The sequence below is a fragment of the Lampetra planeri genome, chromosome 15, assembly GCF_965212315.1.
Source record: "Lampetra planeri chromosome 15, kcLamPlan1.2.h2, whole genome shotgun sequence".
In the NCBI taxonomy this organism is placed as follows: Eukaryota; Metazoa; Chordata; class Hyperoartia; order Petromyzontiformes; family Petromyzontidae; genus Lampetra; species Lampetra planeri.
Genome location: NC_136121.1, coordinates 13,702,122 through 13,719,127, shown reverse-complemented (window position 1 = coordinate 13,719,127; position 17,006 = coordinate 13,702,122). Strand labels below are relative to the sequence as shown.

The window sequence follows — 17,006 nt, the reverse complement described above, 5'->3', positions numbered from 1 at the left end:
AAATGATACGTTGCATGCTTCGCGAGCCGAGGCATCGAGGCTCAATGAGGAATCGCTGCTCCGTTCCAACAAAGTTTCTTTGTTTCTCTCCCAGCCTCTGAGTCTGTGGACGTGTCTCGCCCTCTGGCACCAACCCCTCGGAGTCCCCTTGAGCAAAGCCCCCCAAGAGAGCCCCCAAGCCCTGACAGTAACAGTCGATCAGATGCAGCCACTCGGGGTTCTTAATGAATCATCATCAGCAGCAGCAGCAGCCATGGTCGCTCAACTGCTGGATGAAGGACTTCCCACGCCGCCACTGCCGCCACCTCTCACAATCCAGCGATGTAATCATCCACCTTCTAGCGCCGGGACACGAGCCAATTCCATCGCTCCATCTCCTCGGCAGACGCGCTCTCGGACGAGATCCGCTCCTCGGCCGCCACTCCGTTATTGGACCTCATGACTCTGAATCAGCGTATCTCCGCCTTCTCAGTTTTTCCTCCCCCTTGGCCTACGAGGCATGTTTCGTGTGTGCCATACAGCGCCTCGACTAACCAGCAGAGAGGTGCTTTATACAAATGTGATGTATTATTCTTATTGTAGCGGCGTGTCCCCACCAAGCCCGTGTCTACAGTTTCATTTCATTTTCATAAAATGTAGAATGAATTAGGGCAATCAGAAATAAATAGATAAATAGGCTGGTGACAAGAATGTGTGTGGTTGGCCTCGTGGGCAGAGAGCTGGCAGAGCAGGAGAGGAACCGGGATCGGCCGTGCGGTGGTGGTGGTGAAATACGGCAAGTTTCATAATCTCCCCAGGGAGCCGCTCTTCCTCATGGCGGCGTTAGAGGAAGCTACAGGCTCGGCTGCGGTGCACTCATCGGCAGCATCTTCATCGTCATCATCGGGCGGTCACACGGCCTGGCGGTAGCGTTGTCTTCGCCGGTTGTTGTTGAAGAGGTTCACGGTTTGCGTCCAGCGAACCGTGAACCAGCCAACGCTGAAGATCCACTGATGTCATTCACAACAATGGGCCGTTGTGTTGTCAGCGTCAGGGTCGAAATTTGCCCAAGTCAAAAAATACACCGCAAGAGTACTTGATTTGAACTGAGTTCTCACCCGGTTCAACAAATGAAACCGATCATCATGACAATCAGCATCTTGGTGGGTGGCTGCGTGGCCAGGGCTGGCTCGGTCTGAGTGGTGGGTGGTGGTGGTGCTTTATCGAGTGTGCAGGCCCTGCAACTGCACCACCTCTGGCATCTGTTACCAGCCTGCAGTGCAGACATCACGGGATATATTTACCCAGAAAAGTGTCACCGAGTCCCTGCCACATTGAGATGTTGGAATCGATTCCCTTCCAAAGAAGTGTTTGAAGTTTAGCGACAAGGCACCAAAGCACCCAGAAAAGACACAAAATAAAAATGACAATCGCATGGCACATGAAGCCGTGATCCTGAGAGGCAGCGATCCATAGAGCTCTTACGCATGAGCCGATCTCATTGCTCCATCTCAGGCGCGCCCCCCACCCCCTCCACCGATGACACCGTCTGCCATCGTCCCGTGTCCTGCCCAAGGCACGCTTTACTGCTTCTTTACAGACGGTGTGTTGCACATTTATTTTGTTGAACCCACCCACCCAGCCACCCATCCAGCCACCCACCCAGCCACAAACCTTCCCAGCCAACCACCCACGCAGCCACCCACCCACCCAACCACTCACCAACCAACCAACCCACCAAGTTAGCCACCCACCGAGCCACGCACAGTCACCACCCAGCCATCCAGCCACCCAGCGAGCATCACTCTCTGCAGCAATCATCAGCAAGGGAGGTGCCCCCGTGTCTTACCCTGCACGTTGGTGTCTTGAGTCTGCGCAGATCCGGAGGGGGCGGGGGGGGGGTAGTGAGGACGCCCGATGATCCGGGCGGGATGGGCGAGTGCGGTCACTGCTGCTCACGCATCTGCGGGACACACGTGTCGCGCGCGCACGCAAACACTGAGCAACGCACACAGCGCGCGGCATCGCACGACGCACCCAGCAACGCGCTCACGCCGACGGCCGTGACCCATCTCCGCCGCTGGATGAAAACGGATTCAAGCCGTCGACCATCCGTCGCGGTCACGCGACGCAACGATCCCTGTCGCTGCTGCAACACGAGACATGTTTCGTTGCTCCTTCTCCATGGCGGTTGCCCCGTTTGGGCTGCCAATCTCGGCCAAGCGGCCGTCGTTCCTCCTAGCCGCGACGTGTTCTGCCCAAGCCTCACTTACACACACAAACACGGCAGTAGCAGTGTCGAGCAGGGTTTGCATGAACACGTGTCTATGTCGAGTGACACGTGCTCATCTGCAGCAATGTGAAAAATTCGGCCCAACACCATCACTTCCTCTCTTCTCGCCAGGGCGAGTGAATTGTTGTGGAATGGACACCAGGACCCCCCGTGACCGGCAACTTCCGCCCGTACAGTCTCCCACAATCGGATTCGGGGTTTTTAGACAAAGTCCCCGATAACGATCGGAAAGATTCTCAACATAGCGACTACAACAACAGCTGTGCGGCCAGCGATCCGACCTTTAACGCGACACACGCAGCGTTGGAGTTATTCGCATCGTCGCGCACTTCTCCGTGCGTGTGTGGCCACTAGCCCAGCCATCCGTGCCCAATCTCGTCGGATCTCATCAGATCTCGTAAGCTAAGCGGGTCTGAGCCCGCACGGCGCTTTGACGGGTGCATGACAGGCGTTGAAGGCTGCTGCGTGCGCGGTGGCATTGCGGAGGGCCGCGCGGACAAATCAGTGGTCGGGCTGCACGATGCACCAACGTCCACGCTCGAGCGTGGTGGCGTACGGTCTAAACGAGCCATGCGGGTCGGGGGCTTGGGGAGGCGCTCGCCTAGCAGTGGTTTGGCCAAGGGCCGCACCGAGGCACGCGCTGGGTTCATTGTTCCTTCCAGCCGCCCCCTCTGTCTGCAGCTCCCTCGCGTCCACTGCCGACTCGGCCACCTTGTTTAGCTACGGCTCAACTCCTTCATTCTACTCAGCCTAGGATTGGGGGGGGGCTCACTACAGAGCAGCGGTGGCTGACTGGCATCTCGCGAGCCGCATGCGACTCTTCAATCCATCACACGCGGCTCTATCAAAGAGCGAAACGTAGAACGTGCTATCACAGTAGCGGAGAATAACGAATGCCTCCTGTGCTGTGCCAAAAACTGTCAATATATAGACACTTGTTCATAATATAGGTTTTTGGGTTAGATCGCGTAAGTATAAATGTGTCGTAACCCTCCACCACCCGACACAGCCAATCATGTTTGTCACGTAAACAAAACGCCAATCAGTTACTACTTCAGCCCAGCGGTGTGTTGGAGAGCAAATCCACAGCATTTACAATTTGAGTAGTACGACGTTTCGCTGGTAATTACATAAACCAGCCAGAATAGTGAAGCAATCCACCTGTCAGAGCAAGGTGACGTGTGAAGCACACACACTTGTATATACACGGCTACTTTGTGACTTTTGCTTTGTTACAAGTTGGCCACCCATGCTCTCGAGCAAGCGGCTCGCAGTTGGAAAGGTTGCGAGATCAAAAGCCTGGGTGGCGGTTGACTCAGCTCATCACTTTGTGGAGAAGTGAAGAGTGGTTGTCGCATGGACAGACTCACCCCTGCCATAGGAACGTGGAATCCCACCGCTGGCCGAGGGCTGTAAAAAGGAAAACGCGCCACCAATTCCTCAATGCTCGTCTGAGCTTTGAATACTGAATTCAAGCATCTTCCATTGCTACTTCCCGCACTGCAGCCCTCTCCTGTTAACATATGTCGCCGTCCCTTCCGTCACGCGAGCTTGCGTCACACATCCAGCAGTTGATTGACACAAAACGAGGCAACTTATCGAGCGCAGCTCCCGGCGGCGCGGCTGCCATCTCAGCGGCGCTGTACGGCAGGCACGCCCGCCACCACCACCACCACCGCAGTTACAGTTTCATTTAAGAAATACAAAGTATTTTTTTCGCGACTCTCCTGGGCTTGCCGTGGCTTATCTCAGCAAGCCAGGCTGCCACGGAGTCCGTGTGGGAACCAATACCGTGCCCGCCCCCCAACCCCCAAAACCTACCGCTATTTCCCCCCCATCCCCCCACCAACAACAAACTACGTTCGGCCGGCACCCCAGAGTGCGGTCTTGTGGGGACGAGGCGCGGCGTCCGTTTCCGACACCGCTCTCGCACGCCGCCTCGCTCGCTGTCGCAGACTGTCCAGCCTGGCATCCTCCCATCCCTGTTGCTCGTTGGTCAGGTGACCCAGGGTGGAAATGAGACTCTATCCCGGCCTCTTGAGCTCTCACCTCGTTCAATTAAATCTGCCGTCAACTCGAAACGTGGCCGGAAGCAGATCGTAACGCCGGCCGTGGCGGTGAAGCATCCTACGCCTACTCTTTGGTTCTTTCGGTAAAGTCACGTAGAAAGAAAATAAATTAAGTAATAGAGTAAGACGTTTCGATTGCAACACAAGCAACCATCATCAGGTAGAACTAAAATTGAGAGAGAGAGTGACAAAACACAGACACGGAGACACACAAGCAGAGAGAGACACACGGAGACACACAGAGAGAGACACAGGTCTCTGTGTGTCTATGTTGTGTGTCTCTCTCTTTCTAATTCCTGCAGTCACGAAAGCTTCAAATCAAGTTTCATCCTACACCTGTGATCCGGCGCTTCCCAGGCAAGGGTAGGTGGATCACATGAGCTCCCAATACCCCAGGGGCTGCCGAGTGGCAAGGAGTAGGCAATAGTGCAAGTGGGTTCACGGACATCCTTCGAGCGTTATATCCGCTCGTGCGTGGTGAGTTTTCGGGCACTCCGTGAGAAACACTCAGTCAAGGACGATGCAGCCCACGCAATGAAGATCTCCTTCTATTGTAAATATAAACACTGAGGCTGTAGTGCTGCTGGCATGGGCATTACTATTACTTTTATTAACTTTTAATTTTATTTATTTTATTTTTACCTACGTGACTTTACCGAAAAAACCTAAGAGTATTAGTAAAATGACTTTGAAGTAACTGCGAGTTGCTCCAGCATAGCCATCTCGTATGGCCACTGACCTATTACACAGCTCTTGTACAGAGGCGACCTGGCCACAAATGATTACGCAACGAAGCGGCTTGTCACGTGGACATTTTACAGCAGCCAAATAACATAATCTGAGGTTAATGCAGAGGAAGCAACAACGCCGCTGCAGCGATATGATGATGGAGGGCAACGATGCTGAACTATTTTCTGGCATCACCGAAGTTCAGGTTTTGACTTGCGTAGCCATCCGACTACTGTAGAGTCCAGGACGTGATCTCTTGTGCAAGAGCGACCTCCCCCCCGGGGTTTGCCCCCCATGACGAACATGTGGCCCGTGGCTTGTAGGTAACAGCTGCTCGTGTTGTTGTTGTTGTTGTTGTCGTCGTTGTTTGTAAAGCTGCAAATTCCTTGAGTAGAATTCGCCGAAGCTTCGCACCGCAGCCACGCGCACCTAAATAGGGAGTGCTGCGACCCAACTTGGATTTCCCGAGAAAATAATCAAATAAACCACCGTCATTATTATTATCATTGCTGTTGCCGTGTTTGTTTATTCTGGAATCCGTTCTCACAGAAAGCCTCGCGCCGTAAAAGGAAGTTCAATTTACAAGAAGAAGAACGGGAAGGGCTCTTTAAACATTATATATTATACTGTATCTAGAGCCTGCCCGTGCTCACGGTTTACGATGCAGAAGCTGCCAGGAACGAACGCAAAGCGGCAACCACGACGGGCGGTTCGGCCGGCCGACGCCCCACGCGAAACAAAGCACGAGCACGTGGTCGGCGTCGTCGAGAGTCGGGGTGGAGACTGCGAGCAACGACGCTAAATGAGCAGACATAACAGCTCCCGTCAACAGGCGTCTCGGAAGATACTAAACAAAAAAGTGTGGGGTCTTGTGTTGTTGTTGTTGTTACACTTCCCATGGGCTGAGCACGGCCTCCTGAGAGCTCATCCTCTCAGTGGCACTCGGCAAACCCCTGGAGAGCCAGCCGGCTTTTGACATTCGGCGTCCCGGAACATGAATAAATATCCATCCTGGAGGAATCCGATGAGCGATAAAGCTCTATTTTACAGATGCCCAGTAGGGGCGGGTCAGAGCGTCACGACAACAAAGAGTAGCAACGCACGATGGAAGTGCAAAGTTTATGAAAGGTAAACAGATGACTTAAAAGAAATATACAAATAAAACAAAACTATGTTTTGTTATCTTACCAGGTAAAGCCCACTGAGCCATTAACGTATTCTTCAGAAGCGACCTGGCCACAAATGATAGCTCAACAAAGTGGCTTACCATGTGGAAATGTATAGCAGCAAAATAATCTAAATAATCATCGGCAGTGTGAGTGAGGCTCACTTTACACCAATGCTGGTGATCTGACTATCGTTTAAAAAGCTCTCCGCTGGAGTGTTCTCGTCGTGCCACCGCGTCGTGTTGTACATCACGACGTCCGTCGTTTCGCTCCGTGTTGCGCAACGCGGGGTACGACCCGAACCCGGCATGGGGGTACTCCCACGCAGTCAGCGGACGATCTGACGGTATCGTTAGGAACACAGTCTTCAGAACATTTCAGCTAATTTCTTTCTGGTGATAGTTTAATGGAGTGTGGGAGTCACCGGAGCGTGTGGGCCTGTGGGCCCCGGCAGGCGAACACTTTCACCTACCGTTCGCATTTTCCATTCTGCAGATAATAATCGGTGATAACGCTGCTAACATTTCCTCGCACGTTCATGATGTTCACGATTGAGCAAAAAGTACACTAATTAGTCATTACACTCATAGCCCAGTGGCATTTAGCCTCGCGACTTAAATAATAACCTTGCTCGTTAAGAACTCGGCACGCCGTAAGATACAATATCTACACGCATTCTTCGCTCACGTACATCGACACAAAGGCAAAGATCCCCCATATGGGCTACATAAGCTGCAAGGGGCAAGTGCTGTTAGCGAGCACCTATTAAAGCAGGCATGGCGTCGCGTTCGAGGCAGTGGTGTGGTCAGCACCACGACCTTTGCCTCCCCAAATGCCGATGTCCGAACGCCGCACCAGCTACCCATTTAAGGCTGAGTCGATATAGGGGATGCACAGTACAGGATTAAATACCACTTGGTATTGGTGTTATCCATGGCTGGGAATCAAACTCGGGATGTACGGCACTTTCTTGAACTTCCGCCGAGGGTCGATCGAGTCATCACGGAACCGCTGCGGGGCTCAAGGATGAGCGGCGCTCATCCTTGAGCCCCTTCTCCTGTCTCTCGCGAGCAGCGAGCAGAGCGGGGAAACCAAAACGGGCGCTCGCAAAAAACTCGGGGTCCGGCTAAACCGCAGCGCGCCTCCTTGAGCCCCGGCAAGTCACAACAGCAGCGTCAAACCGTCTCCCACTCAAAGAACATCAGAGGGTTCATTAAAAATAATCACTGGGGACCTTTTTTTTGCGTGCGCTTTTTTTTTATTGCACACGAAAATATCGAGAGGAAAGAAAGACGCACCGACGTACGTGCGTTGAACTTCTTTCGCACCGTACGTAGCCAACCCGTGCTAATCGGAGGTGCGGAGGGGAAGAACACTAAACACAAACAGCAGTTCTGAAAATCTTGAGGTTTTGGCCGACCAGCCTTGTTTTGGTAAAAAGTTCAGTCTTTTAAAAGAAACCCCCACCCACCACCCCCGTTGTTGTTTTTTAATAAACTCGTCATTTGTCATTGTTAGACCTGTTTTTGCGAGTCTGCGTTGGCGGCAGTGGTGCACAAGCAGGAAGAACAAAAAAACTCCACAAAACGTCAGGAGCCCTGTGGCCCTAAAAAGGAAATACACACTGATATGTAAAATGGGCAACGTTTAAGGAAATGGCCTTGCAAGTCTTCTGGGATTTCGATACGAAAATGTTCTACCCGTGCCTTGTTGTTGTTGAGCCTCGGAGGGGGTCGTTGGCAGCCCCTAGGGACTCGAAGCTCCCCGACAGCACGCGGTGCCATCCCCGGACGGGTTTCACCCCCCCCCCCCCCCTGGCCGCAAGCCGGGCGTGCCCCACGAGGATCGCGCGCTCCGCAATTACCCGCTGACCGCACTTTGGCGTCGGCAATTTTGAATATTTCTACGCGGGAGGCTGTCCCACGAGCGCCCCCCTCACCCTCCCTCCCCCCGTCGTGGATGCCAATTCTCAAGACGGCGGCCGTGGCCGCGAGCGTCCATCCCAGGCGGCCACGAGCCTCTGGGTTGTGCCGCTTTAGTGAGGTCACCACGGAGGCACGGGGAGAGACGCGGGGGTGAGGGGTGGATCGGGAGCAGCGACCTTCGCTTAGCTGGGCCATGGCAGCTCCGTGAACGTGGACGAGAGGAGTTTGTGAAGGCAGCCGTAGATCTGTGCGGTAACTGCTTGCAGTAAATGGTCCATCACCATGATCAGCCATGATCAGTCCACTGCTGGATGAATGCCTGCCCCCAAGCCGTCGCCATCTTTAACAGGCGCGCAATGCAATAATCCATCCAGGACCGAATACTTAATCGCTCCATCTCCGTAATGGATATGCCGTCGGGTATGTTCACTCCTTCGGCTGCCACTCCTTTGTTAGTCTTGACCACGAGCCAGGAAATCCCCTCGAGTGCAAGGTGTCCTGCACAAGCCCAATACATTTACAACAAAAAATGATATCCAAGTTGCGTGTGTTCTCGAGTCCACGTGATCCTGTGTCTGTCTCTCAGCACCCATCTCTCCATGCTTCTTTGCGCACTTTTCATCTTCTGTTCCCATCGTTGATATCCGTGTTCGTCATAGCCGATAGCCTCCATTGATTCAACCGGTTCTTATCATCTGGGCACGATGCTCCGTTGATTTTCATCGTTAAGTCCGTTTTTTCCAAAAGCACTTTAACAGGCTGTCAGTTGCCTGTTAACATTACTTTTATCCTAGCCGGTTCCTACACAGCACTGCATGTCTAAGATAATATGAATAATTAACGTGGCTGGGCCATGACATTTGCAATCCGCACCACACCACCATATATAGATGTTTTTCTTGTTATTAATGGGTGCTTTTATTTGGCTCTCTGAGCCGCAGGCAATCGATCCTTGGTTCCGAAAATCTCTCGTTTTTTTCCGCCTTGCTCTGCTTTAAAATAAACGAATACAAGAGGGGAATTCCGCTTCGGGTGTTTCAAGGAACTGGTGGCCTCTGCCGATTGGGATGTTTCTCGTCGCCGTGGTGGGTAACAGACGCCAGTGCGGCAACGTACATTGTGCCGTACTTCTATGCTCCCACGTGGCTATGCACAGACATGGGAGAGGAGAGGTTGGCCACCTCGTAACCCCACAGCCCGCTTAAGATAATCACCACGAGGCCACTCCTGAAGCCCGCCAATGGCTCAGCCGCCGACCTCGACGTAAACGCATCAAACTAACTCTTTAAAAACGACTTTTATTTTACAAGGTAAGACCCACTGAGCTATAGGGTTCTTTTTCAGAAGCGACCTGGCCACAGATGAAAGCTCAACGAAGGGGCTTATGAAGTGCAAAATGATAACGGCCAAATTCTAAATGTGGAGGGAAAAACCAGAAAACCTAGAGAAAAATTCAGGCGACCACAGGGAGTCCAAATACACAGGCGTCAGGGTTGGGATCGAACGCACGACCTGCTGTATACCAGGCGAGGCAGTTAACATCTCCTAGCCACCATGGAGCACCAACGTAGCTGATCGTCCCTCAGCTGTACGGCACCATCACGCGAACGAAGCCGTGCTGTTCACAAACAGCCGGAAGAATCCCACCATGCCTCGCACGCACGTCATGTGACCACCACGTTGCATGCACCACGCTCTCAGCCTTGTCCAGATCGCCAGCGCTTGCTTCCGGCCCGCACGCATTGCCATCATTTACACGGACCACTGGATTTGAGCCGTCGATGATATGAACTCCAATAACCCTTGCTGGGGGGGGGGGGGTATTCAAAAGTCGCCTGACTGCAACCTGCAGCCACGTGTGAGCCGTACACCTGCTGGCAACGGTGTGCCCTGTGACCCCTCCACCTCTTCGCGACGAGGTGCGGGGGTGGCCGCCGCGTTATACTGGGCGCCGTGTGCGGTTTATGGCGATCGCATCGACAGCCGTGGCAGCAGGTGCCGTTGCGCCTTCTGCGGGGCAGGGGCGGTGCCCTCCTCGGATGGACATTGCTCCCCTGGGAAGCCACGCGCAATCGCAGCGTCGCCACGCACCTCCCGGTAACGCGGACACGCATGCCCTCCCGGTCACACGCATGCCCAGTACTATCACACGAACTCAACCCATTCGTCCTGTGTATGGCCCTGTGGAATTGTTTCCGGATAACGTCCTCAATGATAATTATCAAAGCACCGCCCACTTGCTCGCCCGCCCACCCACCAACTCACTCATCCACCAACCCACTCATCCATTCACTCACCCACCCACATATCCACCCACTCACCCACCCACTCACACACACACCCAGTCGCCCACTCGGTCCCTCACACCGAGTCCACAATCTGCGTTTAGAAACAAGGACCCGAGTCCCAGGTCTGACAGTCGCCATCATAAACATTCACGCTTGAACACTTTCATCACGAGAGCAAAAGACGTTAGTCACGAAACGCGTGCTTGCACTTCGCGGACAAGGAATCACCTTTGCCGGGAGTTGAAACTAACTTGACGGAGCCACGCAATGATGCAGTGCATGACGACCGCTGTCACGTGTCCAGATGTTAAGAGGCAGAAGCCATCTGTCTGAGCCAGGGGTGAGTGTAATGCTCCTTTGCCATTGGCAGGGTCACACAACATCGACACGCACTTCGGGTCACTTCTGTCACTGAAGAGGCCCTTGCAGTACCAGGAGTGACTGAGCCGTGCCAAAATTAGAAACGGCGTCGCTGTTGTCTGGCGGAAAACATGCCCCTCTAGTCACCGATTAGTTGCAGCCAAGATGCTCGCGGTGAGGGAAACGTATCGACCGCAATCCGCTTCAAAGCGGTTGGCCTCACGTGGCCGCACCACACGGGGCCGTCTGAGATGAAGCAGCGGTGGTGCCTGGCCCCGTAGACACTGCACTCCTGGTCTATGGGGCCCCCCCCCCCCCCACCAGCACAACCTGCAACACCGCAACTCGTCGTACACCGCCGCGGAGGACTGCCGCTCACAACAACAAGAAAACAGAACACTCTAGCATTGGTTTAACACGTCGCAGGCTGTCGCGACCAATATCATCCGTAATACAGGTTTTTTTGGGGTTATATCGCGTAAATATAGAAATGTGTCGTTAAACCCGCCACCACCTGACATCTAGCTGTCGCCTGATGACGCTAGTTGTAATTACTGGCGAAACGTCGTACTCAGGTGGTAAATGTTGTGGCTTGGCTCTCCAACACACCGGTGTGCTGTACGAGTGACGAATTGGCGCGTTCTGTTTACGTGACAACCCTTACTAGTTGGCTGTGTCGGGTGGTGGCGGGTTTAACGACACATTTATATATTAGTGCGATCTAACCCAAGAAACCCTCTATTATTAAGGATTCCAGCATCGGTGTAACAGGCCCGATTCTGCTGACGAGACCCAGAAGGGTGAAACGGGTCCACTGTTTTTTGCCCGCTTCGAATAAATGCTGTTATCAAACATTAGTACAGAATGCCTGCATACGTGAATAACAATCATTTACAGCCCCTCTGTAAATCTGCGACTGGATGAAGACCTCCCTCGTGCCATGGCGATCGCGGGGGTTAGTTTGACCCCAATATATTAAATCTGGAAGTCGCATTTGTCGACGGACTAATGTTTTGTTTTACTATCCAAACACATGAACTTTTGTCCGCCATTAAAATGGGTTGCACCCACAACGCTCCGCGGGAGAACACACTCGGGTTCCTCTCACACTGCGCTCAGCCGGTCTCGTTCTCACCACCATCGCCCTTTTACTCACAGCCAAATCAACACGCAGTTAATGTGCAACTCCTTCATCTCTCCTCAAAGAGAATGCTGCAAAGACACAAAAAAACGAACACGGAATTGTGACCTCCCCCCCCCCCAAACCCTGTGGAGCCTTCGTACACAAACTAATTTGTGCGTTGTTGTTGTTGTTGTTGTTGCGGAGAATTATGGGTTAAATTCAGATATAAGCAGAACTCTGGTTCTATACCCTCCACGTATGATCAACAAATACGTTCTAGTCCCATCATCAGTTTATTGGCTTTCCAGGCACAATAATATACAGTCGATTTTGACTAAACAAACAAACTCTGGCCCGATTTCAACTCTCTGGATCTCATCAGCAGAGTCAAGATTGTTCAACAAAATGCTGTCGGGTGACCAGATGTCATTGGCAAGACGAGCACTCCCATCTAAAAGCCAATGGACTAAACCACGTGGTACATTTATAAATTATGTGGAGACACAAAACCGAGTTCTGCTTTGCCTTTGAAAATTTTTGGCAAAAAGCTCTGCGTTTTCTCAGCCCTCCTCGTACTACTCGCCAGCATCGTCACCACCTACATCATAATTATCGTCGTCGTGATCATCACGACAGGAAGAGCTGCCCAGAAATATCTCCTCCAAACAACGGTGTGCTTTGTGGGACACTGGGAACTTCAGGAGATCCACACGTGACACGTCTTGGCCCCACACCACGTGACACGAAGGCCACTTTTGACAGAAGCCACGAGCACACAGAGGGGTGCCTTGTGATGGCAGCTCAGGGCTGGAGAAGGATTCAATAGGGTTAATAATAGCTTGGGTTAGAGTGAGGATTCAGGATGAGAGGGGTAGAGAGGAGAGATACGATGGGGTTTATCGTTGACCCAATCACCCAGAATGTGTCCAATCTCGTCAGATATCAAAAGCTAAGCTGGTTTGAGGCTTGATAGTGCCTGAATAGAATCTACATATAACTTAGGCGACGAGGCATAAAACAGGTTGCCATGAGCAGCTACATTGTGGGCACTAAGAGGGTAATGCTAATACATCCATCAATTGTTGTACAATACTTCTGTGATTCTTACGTCTACACTGCCCGCCTTCACCACACCCGCATCGACCAGCGTGGTAAAGTACGGTCAAATAACCCCCATGGCCTGCACAGTTGTGGGGAGACCTTCATCCACCAGCGGACCGACAAAAGGGGGGCTGGAAACAGACTCAGGCAGGGGCCGGATGTAGCGTCAGAAAGGGTTAGGGCTTTATATGGTTAGGGTCAGGGAAACAGCGGAGGGTGAAGATTGTAAAGGTCACAGGATATATCTACAGAGAGCGTGTTTAGGATAAGGTGAAGGTTAGAGAGCGGCTATATGGCCTTTTAAGTGCGCAGAGTGAGGGCTGAAGCAGAGATAGGCTGGTTGTGGGATTACAGAGTCAGGAGGGGTTCGAGGGGATGAAGGGTTGTGGATTAACGTCCTCAAAGAGGGCGGCCACTTGCCCTCGACATGAATGCTACTATCTATCCCTGTGGGATCGTCCCAGAATTCCTTGACGCGTCCCTGTGGGGTCACGTCACAGCGTCACGATTGGCATACGTTGCCTCCACAATGCCGACTGGACATCCTGCGAAAAACAGCTTTATAGCTCATCGGATTCCTCCAGTATGAAAAAAATTCTGATTCAAAAAGCGGGGTGGGGGGGGGGCTCAGTGTGTTTGCGGCCCAGTCCCACTGCATACCTCCCCCCCCACCGGAGCCGTGACACGACCCCAGGGCTGAGACGACTGCTGTGAGTACTCGCGGTCTCAACGGCAGCACCCCCATGACGCATCAACACTAGAAACCGTACAGTGGTGAGCGAAGACGGTGAGGAAGAGGAGGAACTCTTTCACAGAGTTGTTAAAAAAAGAGACTTTGGCCCATTTCACCATTTCACTCAACTCTCCCTCTCACTTGTTCTCTCACTTGCTCCTTCGAGTTCTCAGTCTGCGGTTGTTCTTATCTCGCGCACGATGGTAGCAGCAGTACGTCCAGGAGCTGGTCTGCTGGTGGCCACGACGAGAGGGCTTCAGGCGAGAGACAGGGCGAGTGTAGTTTCACTGTGCCTCCTCCTCCTCCGTTGAAGGAGCGCAGACCGCAGTGGTTTACTGCCTGGGCCGTAGTTTTGGTTGCATGGCGACAATCTTACGACTGCGGATATTTATGGCTGGGAGATGGTAGCCTTCTTGCGCTGGCTCCACTTGTAAGGTGTTTTCGCGTTACTTTAAACACAAGAACATCTGAGATCGAGGCGAAATGGACGTCGTTAACTCGGTCATAAATGTGTCAAAGGCAACACAGAATGGGATTAGCCAAGAGTCACAATGTGGGACCTTCCGGCAAACAAGTCTGGGTACTCGATGAGGCTTTTCTGCGTGGCTACAGCAGCAAGGAAGGGCGCACGATCTCTCAAACATAAACACCGCGAGATTGCGGTGTCCACGGGGAGAGGGTGGGACCGGCGCTTAATAATTATTAATCGAAAATTAAACAAAAAGTCAACAAAGGGTGCGCTCCACACACGTGTAACATGCAAGAGCAGTGACTCTACGGTGGCATTTCAGGAGCCCAGAGGCTCTGAACCGGTTTTGGCTCATTTGAGTCTCACCAGCAGGGCGTGTGGCCCGTTTAAGTGAATGTCAAACGCTGTGTGGCTGATGTTGCAGCCAAGACCGGAACGTCGACAACGCTGTTTTAAATCCCATCTCGCTATCTCGTCACATCGGTCTCATGATGCTGGTGCTTGTCATAAAATAGCTCCGTTTGCCCAAATTCAGGCCAACCTACAGCTAACCGGTGGCCAAACTGCTGCCTCTGTTTCATCGTCTCGATCCCGGGCCGCCTTCAAGAACTGCAAGCTCCAAGTGAACATGATGCGGCACCATGTTCAGGAGCGTTGAGTGGCCTGGACTGGCAGGATGCATCGCTTGAAGGGGCCGATGATGTTGACCATCTCGCCCTGTATGCAGGAGGTCATGGGTTCCACCCCGACCCTGACGCCTGTTGTATATTTGGAGTGTGCGTGTTATACTCGAGGTCGCGTGGATTTGTGTCCGGGTACTCCGGTTTTTCCCTCGCTTTGACTACATTTGGCTGCTATCAATTTCCGCGTGATAAGGAACTTGGTTGAGATCATTTCGCTTGTGGCGAACTCACGAGCGGCAGCCTGAAAGAGAGGACGCGCCCGAAGGTCACGGGGTCAACCGTGGAGATGGAGGGACGAAATCGGCTCGAGACGATGGATTGTTGGGTCGCAGGACTCCCACGGATGGCTACGACCTTTGGGAGGGCTTCTTCATTCCAGCAGCACCACTGATCGCGCTTGATAATGACGATGACGAATGTTGTCATAATTAATCACGGCTGTTGCAAGCCAGCATTTGTAATGCGCATACAATCGCGTCTGTCATTGCAGGGTGGAATTTCTTCCACCGATTCCGTGCTGGTAAAAAAAAACATTTCACGCGACGGCTATGCTGAGGCATCCATCCAGCAGTGGATAGAACACGGCCGAAGGTGACGACGACGACGATGACGACGACGGGCAACAAGAGGCACTCTTCGCGAAACCTGCGGTCGACGTTCAATTTCAGTCGAGCAACATGGTGCAGAAGAAGAAGGTGGATGGATGGGTCTCACGTAACGTGTCCGTCACACCGCCCACACCCCGCCCCTCCCCCTCCGTGCTCACCCCCCACCCCCTCGCCCGTCATCACGGGCGTCGCGAACTCGTGGCCGTAGTGCAAACAGCGGCCACGGCGTCGCGACACGCAGCAGAGACATCAACGAAAGATGAAGACAAAAAATCCCCCCCCCAAGTGCTGTTAATGAGGACCTATCTATGAGGTGGGGGGGGTGGGTGGCCTGAATCACACCCAGCCGCCTTTGTCTCCCCATTGTTGAAGTTTACACACCGGACCAGGTGCTCATTTAAGGCTGAGTCGACCTAGTGGAGGCACCAGGACCGGTTCAGATATTCGCCGCGGATGTTGGCCGCGAACGGGAGTCGAGCTCGAGTGCGCCGAGTTCGCGGAGTGTCGGCGGTGCGCTAACCGCTGCGCCACCGCTCCCCACAGAGACACCGACACACACACCCATCCGGACACTGTGCAGTGTCAACAGTGACACGGACGCTCGCTCCACAACTCTCCCCTCGCTGACATCAGCGGGGACACCACACGGAGCCGCGTCAAATCCCGCGGCTGGACGAAGGCCTCCACATGCGCGTCTCGCATCGGTAACACCGGTGGCCGTTTGACCATACTTCACCACGCTGGGCTGGTCAATGCCCCTAGGTAAATAATGCTGGTACTGTACACTGATAATGCTGCTGTTGGGTGTTTGTTTTTGACCGCCACGGAATTCAAATTAAACGTGGTTCCAAATGTATCAAATGTCTCTCTGGCGTTACGTCTGGTCCGAACATTAACACGTGGTCTTCAAACGAGTACACATCACCGGCTACCACCCTGGTTCCAACACTAAACCTGGTTCTAAACCTAGCAGGTGTCACTGGCGCTTCTAATCCTCGTTCTAACTTCGAATACGAGAAACTGAAGTATAGTCCCCTTGCCAACCCTCTGTGTAAGTCCATAGGCTCGTTTGACCATACTTCACCTTTGCTGGTCGGTGGGGATTTGGTGAAGGGTGGGGGGGTATGGGAAGGACAGGGCCCCTCCCCTCGGACCATCACTCGCCAGCGGTGTTGACCGGGAATCGAACTCAGACAGCCAAGTTGAGTTCAGAGAGCGCACTGCGCTAACCACTGCACCACAGCTCTTGGCCACAGATCCCTGGTCACTAACCCCCGGTTCTAATTCTAAAACACCGAACCACGATACCACTTGCCCCATACCCAGAGCTCGTCTAACTCCGGCACGAAGCCCGCTCCTGCCACTCACTGTTCCACAGTTGTCTAACGCGGTCCCTGGTACTGCCCCTGAGACCAACACCGGCCCGCTAACGCGTCGTCCTTGTGGCTGATGCATTTTAAATGTGACAGCGAAGACACTC

At 53.1% G+C, this 17,006-nt stretch overlaps 1 protein-coding gene across 6 annotated transcripts in view; it reads right to left on the bottom strand.

Moving 5' to 3' along the window:
- Positions 1-17,006, bottom strand: part of CRACDL (CRACD like) — a 35,554-nt gene that overhangs the window by 18,309 nt on the left and 239 nt on the right. For 2 of the 6 annotated variants that reach the window (XM_078601203.1, XM_078601202.1), the window contains exon 2: positions 1,829-1,942. Coding sequence is in view for 2 of the 6 variants with exons in the window: in XM_078601200.1 (XP_078457326.1) it covers positions 1,829-1,942; positions 5,724-5,884 (275 nt within the window). In the remaining 4 variants the exon portion in view is untranslated. Of the gene's footprint in view, positions 1-1,828; positions 1,943-3,642; positions 3,940-5,723; positions 6,389-13,907; positions 15,558-17,006 lie in introns of those variants that run through there. The other 4 variants (XM_078601204.1, XM_078601200.1, XM_078601201.1 and 1 more) reach the window with 4 other exon arrangements.